The following is a 25,077-nucleotide window of genomic DNA, read 5'->3' on the forward strand; positions in this document are numbered from 1 at the left end:
TCTTATTTGAGGTCTGTTCCCAAACTCTCCTTGTACTCCTGCCATTTTGTTTTCTTACATCACACTATCTCTGTGTTATTCTGCAGGGTAAAAAAAAACCTATATATTTTAATTATAAACAAAAAAACGAATTCATAATATCACTTATAAATATTCAGTCTGCTTCTTTGCTAATTTCTGTGGACTAATGAGCCTCAGATAATGAAAATGTTTTCTTCATAAGTCACAGAGACACCTGCAATCTTTTAGACATCTTGATAAATAATTAGGGATGTTGAAAATAAATTGCTTTGCTTTTGTTTTTACCAGCAGAATTTTATCATGGGAGATAACAATTTCTCTGTTGATCACAGAATTATTATTGCATGAGGCAGAACAGTAATGTTTAGTAAAAATGGAAGGAAAAATCAAAGGCTTATGAAAAAGAAAGTCATACAAGGGCTTCCTGAGTGTTGAGAAGCATCAAAAACCTGATGTTAGCAATATGCTAAAAAAAACCCCTTCAAATGGGACAGGGGGAACTTCTGAAACTTCCCTCTCCCTCTGTTGTTGACTGTTGGTGTGATAAAACAAACAACAACTATATTATATTATATTATATTATATTATATTATATTATATTATATTATTATATTATATATTATTATAAATATTATATATATTATATTATATTTTTATTATATTATATTATATATAATATTATAATATAATATATTATAATATATAATAATATAATATATATATATATATATATATATATATATATATAATATTATTATAATATTATAACATTATATATTATATTATAATTGTATATTATATTATAATTGTATATTATATTATAATTGTATATTATATTATATTATATTATATTATATTATATTATATACTAGCTGTACCTGGCAACGCTTTCCTGAGAAATTTTGGGCAAGAAGGATGCCAGGAGAAAGAGGAGGGAGGGGGGAATGTGGGATTTGCCAGCTGGAAGGAAGGAAGGAAAGAAGGAATGAAGAAAGGAAGGAAGGTAGCCCAGTGCAGCCCAGAGTGAGGCAAGAAGAAGCATGAGGATAGAGGAGGGAAGCAGCAGAGCAAAGAGACCGGAAGTGAGGTAAATGCGAGATTGTAAAACTTGCACCAGACATACGAAAATAATTACGAAATAATTACGAAAATTGGAAAAAAATTGTTTCGATTCTTAATTACTCCTCACACTATTCCTGCATGGCTCAATATTGGATCATAAGCTAATTTAAATACAAATTAATAACTAATAACGAAATTAACGAACTGGATCGCCCAAACCTACTAGCTTCAGCAGTTGTTTTATTGGACTCCTTCAAAGATCTCTTTAAAAAAACAAAAAGAATACATCTTTAGCTTCTATGCTGCACAAGTGAGCACAAAGAGTAAATGCATAGTGGAAATGGGCTCTTTTGTGTGCTTTGAAAATAAACACTTGCATCTATTATTTGTCAGTTTAATTTTTAAGAGCTTTAACATGCAACTGTCTGCTTACTTCTTATATTACATTATGCTTTTTACTGGGCATTGTTCCTTACAAGATAGATGCTTTTGAACTGTGGGGTTGGAAGAAAGTTCTGAGAATGTCTTGGATCGCCAGAAGATCCAACCAGTCCATACTTCAGGAAATAAAGCCTGACTGCTAATTGGAGGGAAGGATAGCAGAGGCAAAGATGAAGTACTTTGGCCACATCATGAGAAGAAAAGAAAGCTTAGAGAAGACAATTATGGAAGGTAAAAGGAAGAGGGGGCAACCAAGGGCAAGATGGATGGATGGGATCCTTGAAGTGACTGGTTTGACTCTGAAGGAGCTGGGGGTGGTGATGGCTGACAGGGAGCTCTGGCATGGGCTGGTCCATGAGGTCATGAAGAGTCGGAAATGACTGAACGAATGAACAACAACAAGCGCAGTTCCTTACATTGGAAGCACATTCCTAGATCCCTTAGAGCATTTTCAATTGAAAAACTTTACCAGTTAAGAGCCAGGGAAGGAGCCACAGTTATGGTGGCAGATAATGCAATGGGCACTGGATCTTCTACAAAGATCTGAATCTTTGTGAATGCTATGGTAGTGTAGATTGCCATTTCAGGTCACCATACAGCCCAGGGAGGAGGGGTGGCACTACCTCCCGAGCCTCCTTACACCCCGATTCCCTGCAAAAATGTCAGGGAATCACCCTTAGTATCGCTGCAAGCTATCCTCTTCTTGAATCTGTGTTCAAGAGGCTCCTTCTTTGAGTCTGCGTTATCTCCCTCTCTCAAAGGAGAGTTGGAGAGAGGAGGGAAATTTTTGTCTGCATCAGATTCTTTGTTTTGCAAATGGCAGATGGGTTGCACAATCCCATAATAAAACATCTACATTCTGGTCTGTGTATTGTTGAAGGCTTTCATGGCTGGAATCACTAAGTTCTTGTGGGTTTTTTCGGGTTATATGGCCATGTTCTAGAGGCATTTCTCCCGATGTTTCGCCTGCATCTATGGCAAGCATCCTCAGAGGTGAGGTGGACTGTGATTCTGGACTGTGTTGCATCCTCTCCGTAATGGAGAGCAGGAAGTTCACATAGGTTAGTATCAAACCAATGTAGACTAGAAGTTTTGGAGAGTTGGAGTACATTTCCATTAATTTTTCTTCTACTTTGATTAGGCTAAAATTCCTGCATCCCACTGTGTTTGTTAAAGGTTAGTAAGAATAATATCACTGCAGTGAGTTTAGGGAACAAAATGAATATTTTGCAGTACAGCAATTCTCTTCTTCTTCTTCTTCTTCTTCTTCTTCTTCTTCTTCTTCTTCTTCTTTTTACAAAATAATATATGTTGTTATTCGGTCACTTCCTCCTTTCGATGATAAAGAAAGCCAGAAGTCCTCTTGTGACTGGGAAAGACCTGTAGTACATCAGGAACTGAAGCAATATTGTGCCACTCAAAATAGCTTCCGACAGACCTTAATATCCTCTTGATGATTTAATAGCATAGTTCACTTGTGGAGATATTTCATCATCTTGGTGGAGTTCAGCACTTACCTCTTTTATTGCTCCCCTTGAATTATGATAGCCAACTCATGCTGCTACTAGTCAAAATTTCTATTGGTTTCTGAGGGAGCGATGGAATGGCAGGAATTGATTTCGCTTGAATAAAAGATTAGAACTGAGGTTATTCTTGGTCAGTAGTGTGCAGGAGATGGGAGCATCAGAATTTCTTTTCACTTAAATTACTGAGGGTGGCAGCTAGTGTAGATATATATTTTATAACTGTAACTGTTTCAGTGTTGCATTGATATACTGTATTTACACAAATATAAGGCACACCTTTTCAGGCCAAATGACCATGCCAAAATCAGGGTGCGCATTAAGGTGAACATTAGGAAGAACTTCATAACTGTAAGAGCCATTCAGCAGTAGAACTCTCTGCCCTGGAGTATGGTGGAGGTTCCTTCTTTGGAGGCTTTTAAACAGAGGCTGCATGGCATTCTGTCGGGGTGATTTGAATGCGATTTTCCAGGTTCTTGCCAGGGTGTTGGACTAAATGAGTCACCTGCGGGCTGATATGGGCGGGATATAAGTGACGTAAATAAATAAAATAAATAAATGGCTCATGAGGTCTCTTCCAACTCTATGATTATAAGCACCTGATGCAGAAGCAGAGGCAAAGAGAGAAGGAAAGGCAATGAGGAGGAGGGAGCCTTCTGCTGCTGCCAAACGCGAAGCCTCCTCCCACCTCACCCTCTCTGCTCTCTTTAAGTATCTGTGTGTTGCACAGAAGGAGGAAGAGTGAGGCTGGTGACACAGATAAAAGGAGGAGCCACTTCACAAAAGGACTCCATTCAGAGATGGAGTCCTCCAGGGAATCACACACACCCTGAATGGAGTAGAAGGAAAAGAAAGAGACACCTCAGAAAGCAAAGGGAGGGCAGCAGGGAGGGAGTGAGGGAGTGAGGGAGGGAGGGGAAAAGAGAAGAGATTCATCTTAGAAGCAGATCTGGGAGAAGGGTGCCCCACTTTGCCCAAGGCATCCCACCTCTGTGCTTTTCAGACAAGGGTTCACCTCCAGTCAAGTCTCTGGTCTTTACCTTGCTCTCCTCTCTTGGCATCATCCCACAAACCTGGCTCAGGCTGTTCTTGGGATGCCTTTCAACCTCACCAGGATCCTATGCCAGGGGTGCATCCTTTCAATAGTCCCAGGATCTTATCAGAGGGATCCAGCAGGGAGCAAGGGAGGGGGGCTCTTTTGTTGTCGAGACCCTTCCAGCTGTGGAGAGGGAAGGAAGGGGAAGGCCCTGGGCACTTTTAAACCTTCTTTCTGTCCTTTTCACACACACCCCCCCCCCTTTTTATGTCCATCCTTGCTTTTTTTCTCTCTCCCTTCTACCCTTTCCTCTTTTTCTCTTGTCTTTTCCTCTTAAGTCCTTTTCTTTCTTTCATTTCCTTCCTTCCCTCTTTCCCTTTCTTCCTTTTCTTTCCTCTCATCCTTTTCTTTCCTCTGACCCTTTCCCCTCCCTCCCTCCTTTCCTCCCTCCCTCCTTCCTTTTCTTTTCTTCCTTTTCTTTTTCTTTTTTAGACCTTTTTTATTCTCCACCCACCCTCTCCTTTCTTCCATCTCCTCCTTTTTTCTTTTACTTCCATCTTCCCTCCTTCTAGTTTTCCCATCTTTTTTCCTTCCTATCTTCCCATCAAGTGTTACCTGATTTTCTGGTGTTACTTTCCATTGCTGGAAGATTTGGTGATCTAATACTTTTATTTTTAAAGAAGGAGTTCTATTTGCATAGCAACTGTAATGCACACCTTTCTGGAAAAAGTTACAAAGAGGGCACTTTTCACCACTACCCCCCCCCTCCTGAAAAACAAATGAAAACAAAAAAAATCCTCAATTCTTTAATGGAATGAATGATTTTTATCATTTCTTTTCAGTGGAATCATTTTTCCTGTTTAGATTTTTTTTTTTTTTGCTGAGGACAAGAAAAATGGAAAATAATGACATGCATAGTCAGGAAATCTTCATGCTACCTATTAATTGTGTGCTTGTGTAGTGGAAACATATCTTGTCTTTCTCGCAGTACAACTGTTTCTCAATATCATGTGCTCACTCAGCTAAAGAAACCAAAATGTAGGATTGTTTCCTAAATCACTTCTTTATTTAATTAGGGCTAGTTTTAAGGTTAATTATTTAATTAGGAAATGGTTAGCTGGAGGAACCATCTCCTTTCATTAATTCAACTTTCTTCATAATTGAATGTAACACTAACTTCTTCTAATGTTTTGCACAGTAAACACTGGTTTCCTCTCCTCCCACAATATCAGAATAAGAAAACAAAATAATAGTGTTACAGTGAGAGATCATATGGCTTGGATTTAAATTAACATGTGTTTTACTTAGTGTTCACAAGGAAAAAAAACTTACTGAGAAAACTGTCATAGGGCTTACTTTAAGCCTCTAATATAATGATATATAAAGGCCATGTCCTCCACAGGTTTATGTAAGTCCGGATGTGCTTAATGGACCATGCAGATTAATTAATGTGAAAGCATTCTGATTATCCCCAATTTACCCGAATACCAGACTCTTTCCTTCCAAAGTTATTTGCACATTATAGTTGTTTATTTAGCCTTGCTATTTAATGTTGGTGTAAGCCAACATTGTAATGTATTAACATTGTGGAAAAGTAACAGTTATTGAGAATAATCCAGAAAGCATTTGGAAGAGGAGTCAGGAAGTTGATTTTTTTGGTTTCTGCACTGGAGATGATGCAACTTCTCATCGAGTAAACAATTCTTCTTCATCATTTTGGTTATGGTGAATTTGATGGTAGACATTTATGATCATCAGGCATCGCTGGGTTAATATGCAACCATCATGTGTTCATTGTTTGGCCACAGCTTTCAGCCTTATCCAATAAAGGCAATTACATTTCATAATATGAACCATTGATAGGATACAGTGGGCCCCTGGTATCTGCATGGGTTTAGTTCCAGAACGCCCCATAGATAACCAAAATCCATGGATACTCAAGTCCCATTATATAAAGTGACATAATAACAGGATGGTCCTATATAAAATGGCAAAATCAAGGCTTGCTTTTTGGAATTTCTGTTTTAATATTTTCAGACAGCGAATATGGAATCCGAGGATACAGAGAGCTCATGCTACTATTTTGCTGAATCATGATACATTAGGACAGAAGTGACATACTGATATTGCAAATAATTTGGCCCTTTTTAAGGGGGACTTTGGAATATCAGTAAGGACATAAAATATACACGATGCACTACATTATTCCCTCCATAACTTTAGTGTGTGTGTGTGTGTGTGTGTGTGTAAAGAATAAACAGGACAGAGGGAGCAGAACCTTATTCCTGACTACAGATCTGTTCCTAGGCATAATTCAGTATGCTTGTTTTTACTTACAAATAGATATATGTCTTGGCTTCTCAGCCTTCCCAGGTTGTGAGATATTAAGGAAAAGCCTTTCACATATGCCCACTTTCATTTCAGGCAGATCTAGAAATGAAGCAAAGGAGATTCTCAATTCCTGGTTCTGAGGTTGGTTCTACAGTGCCCTATATCCCAGGATCTGATCCCAGATTATCTGCTTCAAACTGAATTATATGAGTCTACACTGCAAGATAATCCAGTTCAAACGTGATAATCTGGATTTCATATGGAAGTGTAGAAGGGGCTTAGATCTAGCCTGAGGGCCCTTCTATCCTGCACTAAAACCTGGGAGGAAGCAGATTAAAACAACCCGCTTCCTCTCGGGTTCTAGTCTTCACCCCAACCCAACCCCCTGGCTTTCCCTTGAGGAGGTGGCTAGATGGCATTCCAGTTCAATGAAAGGTCGAGGGGAATCCCTTCTCCCCCCACCTCCTGAAGCACCATTTTCTTGCATCAGGAGCCTGTTTCTTTTTTTGGGGGGGAATGAGGGCCTGGAGGGGAAGAAGTGGGTGTCTGTCCACTCGTTTGGGCATTTGGGATCCTGAAGAAGTGGTATGGCTGTGGGGACTGACCCCAAGACTGCGGAAGCAGTCCTCCCAGGGCCCTCGCCTTTAAAGATCTGGGCCTTAGCTTATGGGCTGGTCCTTTAGAGCTGTTAAATCACGAGACAGGTCCCATGTTTTGGGGCTGTCTGGAAGGGCCCTGAAATTTCCTTATCAACTAGACTGGGTTCTTCTATATTGTCTTCCATTTGCCAAGAAAGATCTTTTTATTTAGACCACTGACATTGCTGGTTGGAGAAGGGACTGTTTACTGGGTTAATGCTGTTCTCTTCTACTCTTACATTTTAAAATTGTATTTGAATATTTGATGTTCACATTCATTTTATTTCTAGTTGCATTTTTAATTTTCAAGCGACTTTTGAGTCTCAGTAATTCAAATAAACAAATAAATATGAACAGCATTAGATATATAAATTCAAGGTATCCATTTCAGTATTTTGAATTTCAGTAATTATAGTTCTGGGATTTTTCCAGTTAAAATTAATAGTAAAATACATAATATAGATTGATAGTACTTTGTAATATTCTTTGTTAATTTCATAACAGTTAAATAAACCAGCCAAACTTTCATTGCTACGTGCTTCTCAAACTCTCCTGTTCAATACAGAACAATTCTGTAGGGTCTGACAGAACTCAGAAGACAATCTGACCCACAATCTTCCCTTTGTAAAATGCATTGTTTTTTTATTTTGTGTACTATAGACTTGCTTATGTGAAATGATAAAAAAATAGATGGGAAAGATTGATTCCCTTTCATGTTGTGACATATTGTCTCCGATTGTGAATAGAAGTGTTTTGAGCAGAAATACCTATGAGGCAGGCATACTGTAACCCTCGCCTCCTGCTTTTTATCGTTAACAGTGAACACAATTTTAGAGGTGGTGACCCTCATTTGTCATACTGTCACCAAGCTCCTTTTTCTTTACAAGCTCACCTAAGGAGGCTGAGCTGAACAAAATAAATGGACCCTCAAGTAAAAGAACTACAACCTAGAGAAGCCCTACATTTTCCAGTTTTAAAAACAATTGTTGATTTTCTATTAATAGTAATATTTGAATCAGAACAAAAAGGCTAATGTACCCAACAATTTGCCTGTAGCAGTAGGCAGCCAGAATGCCTTTTGTAAATTTGCAGATAAAGTGCAGGGATCACTGCAGATTATCTTAAGGATCTCAGTAACCAGGCACTGGCACTATTTCTAAGCAAGAAAGTTCTATTTAATTATCATTGCTTATATCTATTCATTTAAATATATCTTACAATACCCATAACTGGGGTTTCATCTACTTGCATCCAATAAAATATGTCCATTCAGGGAAATTTGTAACACCTCTAGGCATACCTCTATGATATGCTTCCCCCAGAAGTGGTTCCTCCAGGTGTTTTGGACTTCAGTTCCTAGAAATCCTAATTCTAGAGGATCTAGCAACTAGAGAGATTATTGTCACGAAGTCGGCCACAAAAACAGGAGCTTTGGTTTCAATAAACGATAAGAGAATAAGAAAAAAGTCAAGAGTCTGCTAACAAAGAAGGCCAAATTCTTGAATCCTTGAATGTTCAGCTGGAATAACTATAAACAGATAAGGGAGATCCTGTGCCAAGTTCCAAAGTCAAGTCAAAAACAAATGAAAGCCAAGGTCAAAAATGCTGGTAGTCTAAAACGCAGCAGAATCAGGTACTAAGACAAGATACAATGTCATTGTCTGCAACAAGACACTCCACATTGAGAGCCTTTTTTCCTATGATCTCAGCTGTTGTTTGTTTAGTGCTTCCTTCTCTGCTAATCTCACAGACCTGTGATACTCCGCATGTTCTCTCCTGCACTGCAAATGTGGGGCGATATTTAACCCTTCAAAAGCCTGTTCCAATTTTATTGCTTCAGTCTATTCAGACTGCTGGGGAATGATTCCTCTGCTAGTCCTTCCAGCAACTCTTCATCCTCGCTGTTGGAATTAGCCATGACAGTTCTGTCTTTAGGAATTTTCTAGGTCTTCCAGTGTGACTCTATGGCAATATCTAGCATAAGTTATTCATTTTTCATTTGAAGTGTTTCATGTTTCCACAATAGGTTCAAGAATGTATCCCTTATAGATTTGGGGCTCAATTGTAATAATATTAAATACTAATATTTAAATAAATGCACCTAATTAGCAACCAATCCTCATGGTTCTCCATAGTTAATGCTATAAATTGAATTATGTCTTCCATTAGGAAGTACTTTCTATGCTGGGACCTTTAGCTAAGTAGAGTTCTAGTCAGAACGCTCCTGATACTGGAAAGTCTTGTTTCATCTTTATGAGATGCAGTACTTTTCTCGTGTCACCTTTGTATCTAATTTTCAATGCCTGACTGCATTAAAGGCTGGTGCATGATGTTGAAATTCCCACTTCCATACCTCGAATCAGCTGTGTGAATTATATCTGAACTTTCTTTCTAAGGTCATCTTTTCATCCCCTCCCTAAAGCTGTCTAGAATATTTTGCAATCTGCTTACAGAGCATATAGCCAGACTGAAGTAGTATGGATCATTAGAGCTTATAACTTATGATTCTCATTCTGTATAGCTCACAGGTACAATATTCCTTGATTGGCCATATTTTACCCAAATTTTAACCATTCCACCTGGTAGATTATGAGCTAAAATGTACAATGACAATTCTGTCCTATATTCTAGGGTCTTGCATCTATGTTTGGCATTTATAATTATAGGCTTCACCCATCCAATTCCAAATCCCTGGGTTGGTTTTACAGTTTGGAAGGAAAGTTTAACTTTAGCTCAGAGGTGTCAAACTTGTGGCCCTCCAGATGTTTGGGCCTCCAACTCCTAGAAGCCTTAGCCAGCTTGTCCAGTGGCCAGGAATTTTGAGAGCTGAAGTCCAAAACACCTGGAGGGCCACAAGTTTGACATCACTGCTTTAAAAGAATAGCAAGCTCAAGGTCTCTTTTTCAGATCTTCTTTCAAATATTAAACAGAAAGCAGTGAAACCACTGGGAAGAATTAGGTTGTTTCCCCCTAGAATCCCCACTTCATGGCTTTCTTTTTCATGACTTTACATAGCAAAACTATACAATTTTACTAGGAAGCTGGAGGGGGGGGGGTGGTGGGCATTATTTTATATGGGATAGCTATCTGATGTATGAAGATAAGATCCACCCCTTTCCAGTCCTTCATCAACCCTACTATACTTTCTCTCATTACTACTATCTTTGCTACCATTTTTTCAACAGTATGGGGATAGGGATAGGAGATGGAGTGGTAGTTGCAAGGATTGGAAGCATTGCAGGGGTGTAAGGCGAGGAAACTGGGGAAAAGAAGAGACAATGGAAGTTACATGCTCAAGTTAAAGGAGGGTGAGCAGTACGTGATGTTGAAGAAGGGAAGGTGAAATGTGCTGTAGTGTTCATACATAAAGTAGCTGAAGGAGGCATGAGAATAAAGATGAGGTGATGGAGGGGAAAGGTGCAGTCCCAGGGAAAAGGGTACTATTGGATTGGCACCTACTTTGCAGTTATATTTTTCTTAAACAAAGAAATATCTTTCAAAGTTTTAAGTACCGTATATTCCGGCATATAAGACGACTGGGCGTATAAGACGACCCCCAAATTTTCCAGTTAAAATATAGAGTTTGGTATATACTCGCCGTATAAGACCACCCCTCTTCCATCGCGCGCCAAATAAAAATAAAAAATAAAAACATCAGATTTGATTTCAAATCCAAGACTATCAAAGCAGTATCCAGCTCTTCGGCTTAGAAATGGAGATGAGCGCCAACCCCCAGAGTCGGACACGACTGGACTTAACGTCAGGAGAAAACCTTTACCTCACCTGTAAACTCCTGTATGTTTATTATTTATTTAACAATTGTGTTTCCATGGAGCATAATAAAGTTCTATAAATTTTTACCTTACCTTACCTAGAGTGAGACCAGGGCTGGGTCCAATGTCCTTTCCCCAACAACAACAACAATAATGGAAATCTAGAATTGGAAGGGACTCCAATGGCCATCCAGTCTAACCCTAATTCTGCCAGGAACACATGTCCAAGCCCTCCCGACAGATGATAACAACAATAATAGCAATAACAACAGCAATAATAATAGAAGGGAGCTCAATGACCATTCAGTCCAACCCCATTCCTACCAGGCAGGAAGACACAATGCAAGCCTTCCTAACAGGTGGCCATACAACTCTGCTTAACAATAACGCTAGAGTTCTCCAATGGCCATCCATTCCAATCCACTCACTCCTGCCAGGCAGGAAGACACAATGCAAGCAGCTAGTGGTAAGCTGAGGGGACAGAAGTTGTCATAAAGCCATCTTGTGCAGCTTCCAAAACCCAACATGTGAGAACATTTTGCACTGCAGCCAGATATTTCCAAGGTCATGCCCAAAGGGTTTGATGAATATACCCTTTTTGAGATAGATCTAAATCAGGCATGGGCAAACTGTAGCCCTCCAGGTGTTTTGGACTTCAACTCCCACAATTCCTAACAGTCAGTATTTGAGAACACAGAAATGCTGGACCACTCTCACAACCACCATGTCAGACTCCACAGAGAAGCCATTGCAATCCACAAGAAGCATGTGGACAATTTCAACAGAAAGGAGGAAACCATGAAAATGAACAAAATCTGGCTACCAGTATTTTAAAAAAACTCCTCTAAAATCAGGACAGTAAATAAAAAACAACACTCAAAAGCAGGGGAAATCCAGACAATAAAAAATCAGGACCAACTAACACCTCCCAACAAAAGATTCCCCCAGGCAGGAAGCAGCCAGGCTTTGAAGCTGCAAGGCCATTCAATGCTAATCAAGGTAGCCAATGGCAACATTCCCACTTGCCTCAAGCAGACAAGAGTTCTTTCTCCCAGCCTGGACATTATTCCACAGATATATAAACCCCACTTGCCATGTTTCCAACAGAACTCACAACCTCCAAGGATGCCTGGCATAGATCTGGGCAAAATATCAGGAGAGGACACTTCTGGAACATGGCTATACAGTCTGGAAAACTCACAGCAACCCAGCCAGTAGCTGTTAGGAATTGTGAGAGTTGAAATTCTAAACAATCTGATAGAAAACTGGGACTTGTAGTTTGGTATGGTGCTGGCTCTCTTAAACAGGGAAGGCTAAGGACCTTGTAAAACTACAACTCCTGTGATTCCAGGGCACTGAATCTGTGGCAGTTTTTTTTGGGGGGGGGGATTCCCCTTTAAGAGTGGATGGCCCTTGCACTGGGACTTCCCCTTTAAGGCTGCCTCGTTCTTGGCTGCAGAAACAAAACCAAAGGGGGAAAAGAGACCTTTTTCTTCCTCCCTCTGCAGGCTATTAAAAACTTTTAAAACTGAAGAGCGGCTGTTCTTTCAGAGGGAGCTGAGCACAGAGACAGGAAAGAAACCCCAAAGAGGGGAGGGAGAAAGAAGAAGTTTCTGCAGCAGGACTTTCTGGGAGGTGCCTTTGTTTGGACTCTCCTTGAGTAGCACTGTTTGAGGAAGGAGAGGAGAGGGAGAAAGAGGTCGGGAATGGGAGGCTTGGGGGCAGCCTCTTCTGCCCCTTTTTCCTTCAGGAGGAGGGCGGGGAGGAGGAGGAGTGGCAGTGCTGCCGGGGGTGATGGCCAGCTGGGCTTGTGCAAGGGCAAGAGCAGCAGGCTGCGCTGCTTGGGGATGGCGAGGGGGGAGGAGGAGGATCATCGGCAGGTCTGCCGGGAGTGCTGGCCAGCTGAGCTGCGATACCAGCAGGCTCCCTTTGGCCTCTCATGGCTGCTCGCGTCCCTCGCTCTCGGCATCCTCAAGTGGTGGGACTTATAGCCGGCACACAAGACGACCCCCCCCCCCCCCCACTTTTAAGATGACTTTCTTGGCTTAGAAAGTCGTCTAGTATGCCGGTTTTTACGGTACCCCATTGTGTTAATCTGTTGCAGCAAAAACATTAGTAATGGTATAGAGAGCACCTTCACTCCTATAAGGTGGCAATACATGCAGCAAATAAAGCTTTACTCTCTGCAGATTTATGTCCAGCTGAGATGTTCAGAGTTGTGAGAGGCTTAATGCCCTTCCTGTCCCTCTTGGCTGGTTGTCCAGGGAGGAGATGCAATTCAATTTCATATTCAACAAATATTATTGCATCTCTCAGGGAGGGGAATTTTACATCCTGTTTAAAAGAAGCTGTAGTTATATAGCTGCTGAAGAAGTCCTCCCTGGATCCTCTGGACATTAATAATTACACACCAGTCTCAAACCTCCCTTTTTTGGGCAAGGCAGTTGGATGACATACACTTCCTTGATCTATTTCAAACTGGCTTCAGTTCAGAATATGGAGTTGAGACTGCTATAGACAGCTTAATGGGTGATCTCTGTCTCAACACCGACAGGGGAAATGTGTCCCTGTTGCTGCTTCTAGACCTTTCAGTGGCCTTCAATACCATCAACCATGGTATCCTTCTAAAATGCCTGGAGGGACGGAGAATCTGCGGTACTGGTTCCTGTTGTACCTCTTAGGCAGGTTCCAGATGGTGTTGCTTGGGGATAGCAGCTCCTCAAAAAAGGAGCTGTTACATGGTATCCCACAAGGTGCCATTCTATCCCCAATGTTCTTTAATAATTACACGAAGCCGCTGGGAGAGATCATCTGTAGGCATGGGGCAGGATGTTATCAGTATTCTGATAACACCTAAATATATTTCTCCATGCCTTCAAAAACAGCTTCAGTTAAGGATAGTGTGACTCCTCTGTAATGGGCTGGATGATAGAAAACAAATTGAAACTGAATCCAGATAAAACGTTCAAAACATTCAAATCGCATTCAAAGCATTGTTTGTTGGGGGTGCTTTGAATGTGATTGTTCTGCTTCTTGGCAGAGGGTTGGACTGGATGGCCCAAGAGGTCTCTTCCAACTCTATGATTCTATGAAAACAGGTGCTTGCCAACAAGGGTCCTAATCTTAGACTGATGATATGTCATCCCATCCTGGATGGGGTTACACTTCCCCTGAAAGACTGTGTTTACAGCTTGAGAGTGCCCCTGGATCTGTCTCTCCAGCCCAGGTAGATGCAATGGTCAGGAGTGCTTACTACCAGCTTTGGTTGATATGCCATCTGTGCCCCTTCCTAGATTTGGAGGCCCTTACATTGATAGTGTACATGCTGGTAACCTCAAGGTCAGACTTCTGCAATGCTCTGTACATTGGACTACCTTTATACCAAGTTTGGAAGCTCAAGTTGGTTCAAAATATGGCAGCCAGATTTGTTACAGGCACATCTAGAAATGAGCATATTACACCTATCCTAAAGTCATTCCACTGACTGCTAGTTAGTTTCCGGGCGAAGTACAAAACCTATGTGGTTTGGGCCCAGGTTGCCTACAGAATTATCTTATTCTATACAATCTGCCCTGAATACTTAGGTCCTCTGGGGGCATCTGCTCCAGCCTGCCAGAACCCAACTGGCAACCACCACCCAGAGGACCTTTTCATCATCCACCCCATGACTGTGGAATGACCTGCTGTTAGAGCTCCAACAGCTAGATCAGTTTCAGGAATTTAAAACATGGGTGAAGACCAATCTCTTCAGGCAGGCCTACCCAGATAGTTTTAATTTAAAATAATTTTTTTTAAAAACTACTTCATGTGTTACTAGCCATGACACATGACAAAATGTTGTTATCATTTTTATTGATAGTACATATCCACTTTAGGAGGTTCCCCCTCCCTACTGATATCTACTAGGGCTGGGCGGTTTCGTTTTGTTAATTCGTAATTCGTTAATAATTCGTTAATTTTTTTAATTACAAAACGATAACGAACCATTCTGGAGCAATTTTTTAAAAAAACGAATTTTTAAACACGTTTTGTAAATGCTTCGTATTTCGTTATTGTATTCGTTTCGTTATTGTTCTGAGGTCGTTTCGTTATTATTTCCGCATGTCTGGGGCAAGTTTTTTGTTTAATTAGTGAAAAAAAATTATAATATCACACCAACAGTCAACAACAGAGGGAGAGGGAAGCTTCAGAAGTTTTTGGAGGTTTTTTAGCGTATTTCGAGGTCGCGTCCGCCATTAACGAATCGATTCGTTATTGTTTCGGAAATCGATTCGTTAATGTTTTGTAATTTTTTTCACATTTACGAAATTTCGTAAATATCGAACTTTTTAAAAGGAAAATTTTGTAATTATTTTAAATAACAAAACACAAAAAACCCCAAAAAACGAATCGATTTTAGAAACAAAATTTTCCGTTGTTATCCAGGCCTAATATCTACAGCTATCTCTTGCAGTAGGTTTGCTGAGAGGTAGTGACAGTCAAAGGTAACATAGCAAATTCAAGCAAACATCTGAACTTGGCTCTCACTCTTTCAAACGTGTGTCTATATAGCAGTGTTCATGCAGTTTAACACCACTTTAAATGCTATTGGACAGTGCCATGGAATCAAGGGGCATTTTACATGGTTTTTGGCTGTCTCTGCCAAAAAGTGCCTTGTGCCTTACTAAATTACAACTTCCAGGATTGCATAGGATTGAGTCATAGTAGTTAAAGTGGTGTCAAACAGAATGAATTCCACAATGTAGATGCACTCAAAATCACTACTTCATTACTATACATTGGTTTTCTTAGATAAGCTGTTATTATACAAATGGTAGCAAGACTAATGCACAGAGGTAAGAAAAATGCAACACTTAATACGCAGAATTTTTATAAATACAGTGCAAAGTAGACTGTGTACAATTTTAATATTTGCATAATATATGTAGGTTGCATATATATTTCATAATATGCAAATTGCCTAAATTGAAGAGATTAGAATAAAGCAAACCTAATACGACCATATTTATCATGCAGGAGCTCATTTTTAGAATGGGCTTTTTAAACAGGCTTTTCAAATCAAAGCGCGGCCATAATTACTTTTTAACGTGTTACCTGCCACTCAGGATATAGTGTCCAATATTAGAACATATTCCTTTCATCACTATGTAAAAGGCAGGGCATTTTTAAGAGCTGTTTCAAAATATGTTTAGAGTTAAAGAATAAAATTGAATATTCATATGACTAAAAATACATGTTTAGTATTTACTGTTGTGTTGTGTTCACTAACTTCCCCGCCTCACCTCACCAGGGAGATCTATAGATTTTCATGAAAGACAGATGGAAATTAAATATTCCAGAAATAGGTATTGAATGGAATGACACAGAATTTTTGACATTTCTCCGGTCCACCTTTTTTTTTTTTTTTGGTGGCTGTTTTAAAACTGTTCTCATATCTTTCGTGTTACACCTAAGAATTGCACAAAATTTGGTTTTTGTGTGGGTGATTGTGAAAATAGTTGAATGGTGTGACAAAAATGGAGATTTAAAAAATCTGAATGTAGGGAAAAGAGAGAAGAATTTATTTATATTCTGGCATGTGGTTTTGAGAGTTCAAAAACACAGCACTTCTGAAAAATAGTTGTTACTCTCTTTTTTTAAAAAAAGCTCTTGATCTTTAACAGGAACATATGAAGGAAGAATACTGTGGTCATTATGATGGTGGCAATAGGTCTATGTAATACATTTGGCTCAGGTAAATAGATAAGCTAGCTATAGTTTTTCTCCCTCGTGTAAGCTAAGTAATGAAATTTTAAATTATCTATAGTTTTTCTATCTGTCCTTTTAAAAATAAATCCATCATTTTGTCAAGTGGCCATGAAACGCTTCATTATCCTGTCTAGGAAGTGTTCCGTATCACAAAAAGTGCCATTTGTTAGATTGACACTTTAATAGAAATTAATAGTGATTGCTGATGATTACTGTACTTACTTTCAACACTTATATATGGAGTTTTATTTTAGATTCTTAAAGCACTTTATATGTGTTAATTTACAGTTTTCACTCCGAATGCAAGAAAAAGAATTTTGTGCCTTGTACTGAAATGAGCATGAGCATTTTTACTACTTGCAAACATTATTGTTTTAATTATTTTATTAAAGAATTTATAATGAGATGTAATAAACAAATACATTGCAATAGTTAAGCATGTGCTTTGCAGCGAATTAAGCCCCATCTGGAAGCGCCCTAGAAGATGTGAAAGTGGTAATCTGACACATTTGAAACCAATTCAGCTTTCTTATTCAAATTGTTACATTTCTACAGTCATAAACTTCCCCTTTCTGAATAAATCTGTAATATGATAGACCCCACTTTTCCATTTTTTAATTGTGTAAATCTGTCAGTCATTTGGAAACATGTGTAAAGAAGAAAAATCCTTGGAGGGTATCATTGTCCGGGGGGGGGGGGGGGAGGGTATATGTTCTCCCATTTTATCCAGATAAGAACCCCCGGTGGTGCATTGAGTTAAACCCTTGTGCCGGCAGGACTGAAGACCAACAGGTCAGAGGTTCGAATCTGGGGAGAGGGCAGGTGAGCTTCCTCCATCAGCTCCATCAGTTCCCCATGCGGGAACATGAGAATAGCCTCCCACAAGGATGGTAAAACATCAAAACATCTGGGCATCATCCTTGCAGATGGCCTATTCTCTCACTCCAGAAGCGACTTGCAGTTTCTCAAGTCTCTCCTGACACGAAAAAAATCCAAATATTTAATGATCTGAACAAAAATGGCCTTTAGCTACTTTCTTAAAATTTAGGAGAAAACTAGCTCTACTGATTATTTACTTCTCACTTTACTCCTCTAGTGATGAGTGCTTCTTCAAGCAGCTAATTAAATTGGACAAATGTAAATGCTTGAAAACAGTCTGATATCAGATATTGTTGGCCATCCATTCTTAATGGATGTAATGGATGGGTTTTGGAAATCTGTGTCTCCTCCTATTAAAAATAAAAATATTAATTATTGTCACAGGAGTGTACCTACATGAGATAAATTGTCTTTTGTGATTGTTTTGCCCTGATGGAGTTGGACATTAATGAGGAACTGCCAGTGTTTTTGTTGTGCAAAAATATTTAGGCATGGGAGGTCTGTAAATAAATTTTGAGATTTTAGTAAACCCCAAAGTTTTCTTTTTGCCTGATTTAGAGTTGAAAAGGAGGTCTCAGAATTTCAAAGACAGATCAAAATGTGTGTTGTACAAGTCTGATATCATTAGGTTACATCGATTAGGTTAGCCAGAGGCACAATTGGTGAGGCGAACAAGAGAGGTGATAGTGTGCAACCTTGCTTAATGCTTCTCAGAATTTTAATTGGTGCAGAATTTATCCCATTAAAATTGTTACTTCTGAGTGACAGCATAGTTGCCAATGCATTACTAAGACCTTAATGGTCAAAAGTTCATTTCCTGAAGTACACCAAAAAGATAATGTCATTTTACCATGACAGAGGCAGGCCTTCATTGTGTTTAGATATAAAAGTCTTAAGGAGGTATTTGACAGGTTACAGAGATGTATGAAATTCAGAGCCCTATGAATGGGGTCTGTTAAATGATGTTATGGCATGAACCTTACTTTGTCAGGGTCTATATACTTTAGTTGCTTTGAATATTTAGCTATATGTGCCCTTTGAAAAGCAAACAACTCTCATATTTTCAAGTGAAAAGAAACCTATGGTATTCCAGTCTTCTCTTCTAAAATTCATCAGCCAGCCAAAAAGGGAAAAGACAAGAGACAGCCAATGCAATTTGATTTGTACTAACTATAACTTCCAAATCTTCTTCAGTGACTGCCATGTGTAAATTCCTATAAACCCAGCCAGGAGTTTAGCACTGAATGGCTAGATTTGTTGTATCGATGCATCATATGACTATCCTGTGTATTAGGAACGCATTCTGGATTCACAACTGTTTAACCAAATAAATGTTGCACAGTTATTTAACCAAAAGGTTTTAAGGTTAAGTGACATGGCTAATATTGATGTTTTTATGTGGGACTGTTGTTCTCATTTTATACAATAGCTAGGATATGGCTACAGTGACTACAGTGATGTGTTGAAACCACCTCCATCAGTTAGACCAGAAGATGAGAAGCTCAGAGACTTTGCTATTATCCCTGGACAATCAACAAAATTAGATGCTGCTAATGAAGTCATTACATTAATCTAAGCACATTTTAATGTATTGGATGGACACTTATGTCTTTTTTCATTAAACAAGTCCATTAACTAAGAAGCTATTGCATGAAATCCTAGGCCTTTGCTAATCCTTAATGCATTTTTCTATTAACAGATACAGAAGTGGTGTATAAAAACAGACATGGACATGTCGTTAAACTGAATGTAGAAAGAAATACAACTACATTATTGCTGGAAAATGCAACTTTTGTAAGTATACTTTCATTATGATTAATATTGGCATACATTGCTGAGGATTTTTTCAGTATCTTCATTAAACATTTTATCCTAACACAGAAAGCCACTTATGTAAATGCATTCTGACCAGAGAGTCTCACTCCACCAACTAGAGGGTTTTCTTTTTTTAACAAGGACTGCTTACTATTCCTGCAAAACTACTTCTCCTTTGTTGCAGACCATTTTAGATTTTGGGGTAGGGGTGCAGTATTGTTAGCTCTGCCGAGCCTCTCAACAATAGTCAGTATATCCATCAAGTTTTTCCTTTGGGCTACTTTGTTATATAGAACATGGATATTCTGCAATAATTTAGGTGAATCTTCCAAAAAAGGTGAAGTTGTGGGACTTTTTTTCACTCTCTACATTGAGCTACTGAGGGAGATGACACCTGGAGCTATGAGGCAGATTATCAGCATTTGCTCTTTTTTTCAGCTCATGTCAAATGTCACTGTCTGGAAACCCACTCTAAGTTTGGGACTATAACCTATTTTGAGCAGTGTTAGATTCTCCATGAAGGAGCAGGTTCACAGCTTGGAGTGCACTGGGATCCAGTATTGTTCCTGGAAATCCATATGGCTTCTATGGTTATAAGTACATTTGGACAGTTTCAGTTGGTACATCAAAACATTAAGATTTGGCCAAAACATCCTAGAGAAATGGATTTGACCATAGCTATTTATGCATTGAACACTTTCCAATTACAATATTATAATACGCTTTATATGGGGGTGGGCTTTGAAAAATGTTCAAAAGCTACAGATAGTGCAAAGTGTAAAAGCTAGACTTCTGCCTGGTGTGTATTTTAGAAAGTATATACGAAGTGTCTTCTCCCAACAGAACTAATTTTCAGTTTGCTTCTGAACATACTCCTGGGCGTTGACTTTGATTAGCTGAACCTAGATGGGTTGAGGTCAGAATAACATAAAAAATTACCCCCTCCCATATGTATCTGCTCAGAATTTGAGATCTTCAGCAGAATCCCTTTTGTTCCTACACCACAAGAACCTAGGTTGGTGAGAGCGTGAAATAGCACTTTCTCAATAGTAGTACCTTGATTGTGGAAGTTAAGTAGTGCTTTCTCTTTTAAATTTCCAGCAGACAACTAAGACAGGTGTGTTTTGTATGACATTTAGATGCTGAAACCTGGGTTGGTGTTTGAGACTATTTTAACTACATTTGTATTTGAAAACTCAGCTACTAGGACTTTCATTTGGCCACATGAGACCTAACCCAGGAGGTGATTGTAAAAAAAAAAAAACAGTTTTCTTCCTCAGAACCTTTATACTTGAAAGCTGTTTTAACTTGTATTATGATATAATGATGGAGTGAAAACCTGAGAAGTAATTGCAGAGGTGACACATGGTTGCTTGCATTATTTATGGCAGGAACATGGTATCATCAACGACATTAAAAGTTTTAGCGAAATTCCCCCTGAAATAACAAGCATTTAAAAGATAGAGCACAGCAGAGCATTCACGCACACAGCAGGAGGCAACGGTGTGGCAGAAGGAAAACTGAACTTAAAAACAATGAGCAGCAGAGTCAACCTTGAAATGTCAAAGGTTTACTAAAAACATAAAGAACTAGGTTTTCTAGATAGAAATCTGAGATCTAAACTATCTAACTAAGTCTATGTAGACTGCAGTGGTTATCAATCTGTGGGTCCCCAGGTGTTTTGGCCTTCAACTCCCAGAAATCCTAACAGCTGGTAAACTGGCTGGGATTTCTAGGGACCCACAGTTTGAGAACCACTGATGTAGAGATTTGGCATGATTTCCACTTCCATCTAAGATCAAACAAAGGAAAGACTCAAAGGTTACATTCTTCATTCAGCTCTCATACACAGCGGTTAGAAGAGTGGAGAGTGAGAGAACTCTGGCCATAAGGTCTGAGGAACTAATACAAAAGGGCATGCGACCTGAGACATATCAGCCTGCATCATTGAGATGGAAAGAGGGAAAAGAGAGAAAGACAGAGATAAAGAGCATTCAGGGAGGATAATGGAAGAAGGAGTTCCCTGTCCTAGCCTCTTCCCTGTCTATTTCCTTGATAAAACTATAAACTTGTGCAGAATGTGGTTGAACCAACAATAAATTGTTGGAAAACCAATATTAACTGCAGATTCTTTATAACATGAATAAAGTTTTGAATTGAGCATGAAAGAAACACAACTCTAATAACGTGTTACTTTAACAAAGATGTCTGGCAAAAGTGGATAATGTGACTCATGGTCCATTTTTGTCTATAAAACAGATAATCAGTCCTTTTTTCAGTCACAAAACTTTGGGGGTTAGCATACAATTGGTTAGGCTTATGTTAGTGGCCCAAACATGGGAATGTGAGCAGCTTAGCCTATCATCAGCTTCATTCTATTTTGATCTATAGATCTTGTCTTAAACATCTGGAACCAAAATAAATGTGTGTTACAATTTACCTATTGTAACACACAATAGTAATTGTATTGTTTTTATTTTATTTGCATCATGATAGTTATTCTAGTTTTATCTTAGCGTCACCAACAGTAGGAACCACTTGAAGACACACAATCACAGCAAAGGAGTTCCAGATCAAGGAGTTTATGGGTTTTACCTTGTATCCCAACTTGGAGAACTGCAATAAATAAATTAAAAGATGGACATAGTGACGGATTATTTTTGTGCTTTGTTCTGAATGTACACAGTCTACTTACACTGAGTTGGATCCTAAGAACTGTTAGGGTAAAGAGTTGCATTGAAGATTAATTTCCTGCCAGTTCTGTCACTTGCACAGCCTAGATGAGACTCTTTAGAATATGCTATGAAAGACGGTTGTAGAGGAAAAACAGTGAGACTCTATCTGTTTTGACAAGTTGTTTCTTCTCCTTCAGCTTCTTGTATCACACCCCAGGAGGATCTTATGAGGGAATATAGGCTGTAGTGGAGGAAAGATGCATGAAACATCTCTTCCATGAGCTTCTTCTTGGCATCAGATCTCAAGATTCAACCCAATATTTTTTATAATACTGTACTGTTAAAAGAAGTGGTTCTTTTGTGGAATATGGTTACTTCAACATTCCTGACCTTGTGAATTCCGCTTAAAATAGTTTTTAGGCTTGAACTTCAATTTTAGAAAAAGTGGGATGGGCACAGAAGTATCTAGAACACCCACAGCATTAGCTGACTATTTAAGACTGAGTGTAGTCATTCATTAATACAAAGTCTGGATTAACCGATGGAAACCTTTTAGAATAAAGAACCACAATCTTTCTACAGTTCCTAGTTACATTGCCAGCAAGTGTGGGGTCATTTGAAAGGTAGTACAACTAAATATATGTGTGATAATAATAGGCTTAGATTGAATCCACTGATTTCTCTCCCTCGGGCTACTGGTCTACTTCTGTCAGCTATTCTGACAGTCTTCTACAGTATCAGCTGTTAGTGAGGCTGTACTAACTGCTTGTTCCTTCCATGATGCTGAGTGAAGGGAAGAATTCCTTTCTAACAGACAAGTTCTCAGGCCTGACTGCCGAAGAGATTATTATAGAAGTGAGAACAATTAGTAAGAAAGAGAAGAACATTGATTATCCAAGACTAGGTATCCAGGAAGGAACAGGTAGATATATTTGTAAAATATTAAAATGGGGTTTATTGTTGCAGTTCAGTGTTAAAGTTTGGGAATAAGTATGAAAAATTGGGTGTACTATAGTAATGAAAATTTCAAAAATGTACTAGTTCAAATTTGTCAAAAAATATTGCAATTAGCCAAATGTTGCTTATTTGTTCAGTCACTTCCAACTCTTCATGACCTCATGGACCAGCCAAACTCCTACTCTAATTATATAACATTAATGCAAGACTATGATAATATAATCTAATTTGATGTTCCCCTTGAAAAAAAACATTTACCCTATTTATTCAAATCTAATGTTCACCTTCTTTGGCTCAATTACCTTGCTGAAATTAGGGTCACATTGGATTCGCATCATACAGTAATCTTAGGGCACTTCTGGACAGGCCCTATATCTCAGGATCTGATCCTTGGTTTTCTGTTTATCCCAGATTATTTGGCAGTGTGGACTCATATAATCAAATTTAAAGCAGAAAACCTGGGATATAGGGCCTGTCTGGAAGGCCCATGATGCTGAGCCAAAGCAAAGGGGGAGGCTGTTTCAGGAGCTGCACCTGAGTTCCTCTTTCAGGGATGTCCCCTCTAATTTAATGCTATGTGTAGTGAAATCTACCTTTAAGGCGTCCAGGCCGAAGCCTGAAAGTCAGTGACTGTCATCTTGAAAGACAGGCAGAAGCAGGAGGAGGAGTCAAGCCGACTCCTGATTGGTCAGAGCAATTAGGGGAGGAGTCGGTTGAGAGAGGGAAAGAGGCTGTCAGCTTTTGACAAGGGGGAGAAGTGTCTTGACATCAGACACAGAAGGAAGGGATTTTTAGGAGAGGAAGCTAAATAGGAGTCTGACAGGGAAAGAAAGCTTTAAAGTGAGCCTTAAGGATAGGGAATAAGTAGCAGACAAGGGCTAGGGTTACTGTATTGAGAGGATCAGTAACAGAAAGACTTGTCTTCTTAGACTTAGGGGAAGTTTAAGAGAGCTTATTGCCCTGTGTGTGAGACAGATAGGAGCCTGTTCTCTAAGTGATACTGTTTCTAGGAATAGAGCAGTGTGTTTAAGGAAACTCACAGTTTTAAAAGCTTTATTGTCGGTGAAACTCCTGATTTAAATATACTAAGCCTCTACAACTGAATCAAGTTTCTGTACCGCTCATTCTATGAGTAGATATTTGCTTAAAGTCCAATAAACCTTTTCTAGTTCATTTTTAACTGGTGTCAGCTTCAGTCTGTCAATCTCCTCAGAACTAAGTCAAGTCAATAATAAAAATCTCTTTAAAGTCCAGTCAGCCAGCGAAGAAGCAATAGAAGAACTAAGGGCAAACACACCTTACATACAACACATTCACACCTTTTGGTTCCTCAGACCAATAAAAGCTGAGGTGGTGGCAATCATATCTATCAAAAGCATCGGTCATTGATATATTTAACCTATGGTCAGCTGCTAATTGTGTTATACTGGTGGCAGCTGTGGGATTCTTTGTTCCCCCCTGCCTCAGATATTCTTTGAATTTTGTTATACTATGCAACCCTGATATTTGTAGAGACATTAGCATTCTTTGGGAAAGAAGGTTCATAACCTTGTAAAACTATAGCCCCCTTGATTCCAAAGCATTGAGCCATGGCACTTAAAGTAGATTCATTCTTCACTAGAGATGCACCCCAAGGTTTTCCTTTCCATTGCTGGAAGCTTTGGTGTCATAACACCTTTGTTTTTAAAGAAGGAATTTTAAGCAGGTAGCAATTGTAATGGCCAAATTACAAAAAGTGCACTTTTTGCTGTAGTGCATTACATTTGGCAGCAAATATCTTTTTTGATTTCAAGGTTTTGAAAATTTAAGTGGACATTTTATTTTATTGCACATTAGGCTTGAGTAAATGTGGTTATCTGTCTGATATTGAGAAACATGGCATTTTAGTCTGGTAGGAAATTTTTCATGTGATTTCACAAATTCAACATATTTCTCTAAAATAAGCATTGAGTCTCAAAGTATTTTTTAGGTAACTCTTTATGAACACTAGGGTCATAACACAAAATAAGTTTAAATTCAATGACACTCTATATTTTTATATGGACTTAATTAAACCAAATTTCTATTTTAGCTTCACAGTTAAAAGTCTAAAAAACTCTAACAGTGAATCTTAATTGATAATTTATTGGTTACAAAAGAATACCACAATGCCTGTTGGAAACACTTGAAAACTGTAGG

General features: G+C 38.9%; 1 protein-coding gene across 2 annotated transcripts in view; it reads left to right on the top strand.

The window, feature by feature from the left end:
* DPP10 (dipeptidyl peptidase like 10) overlaps positions 1-25,077 on the top strand; it is a 685,879-nt gene that overhangs the window by 481,801 nt on the left and 179,001 nt on the right. For both annotated transcript variants that reach the window (XM_060775698.2, XM_067473093.1), the window contains exon 4: positions 19,152-19,246. In XM_060775698.2, the coding sequence (XP_060631681.2) occupies positions 19,152-19,246 (95 nt within the window). The remainder of the gene's footprint in view (positions 1-19,151; positions 19,247-25,077) is intronic.

The sequence above is a fragment of the Anolis sagrei genome, chromosome 1 (genome assembly GCF_037176765.1).
Source record: "Anolis sagrei isolate rAnoSag1 chromosome 1, rAnoSag1.mat, whole genome shotgun sequence".
Classification (NCBI taxonomy): domain Eukaryota; kingdom Metazoa; phylum Chordata; class Lepidosauria; order Squamata; family Dactyloidae; genus Anolis; species Anolis sagrei.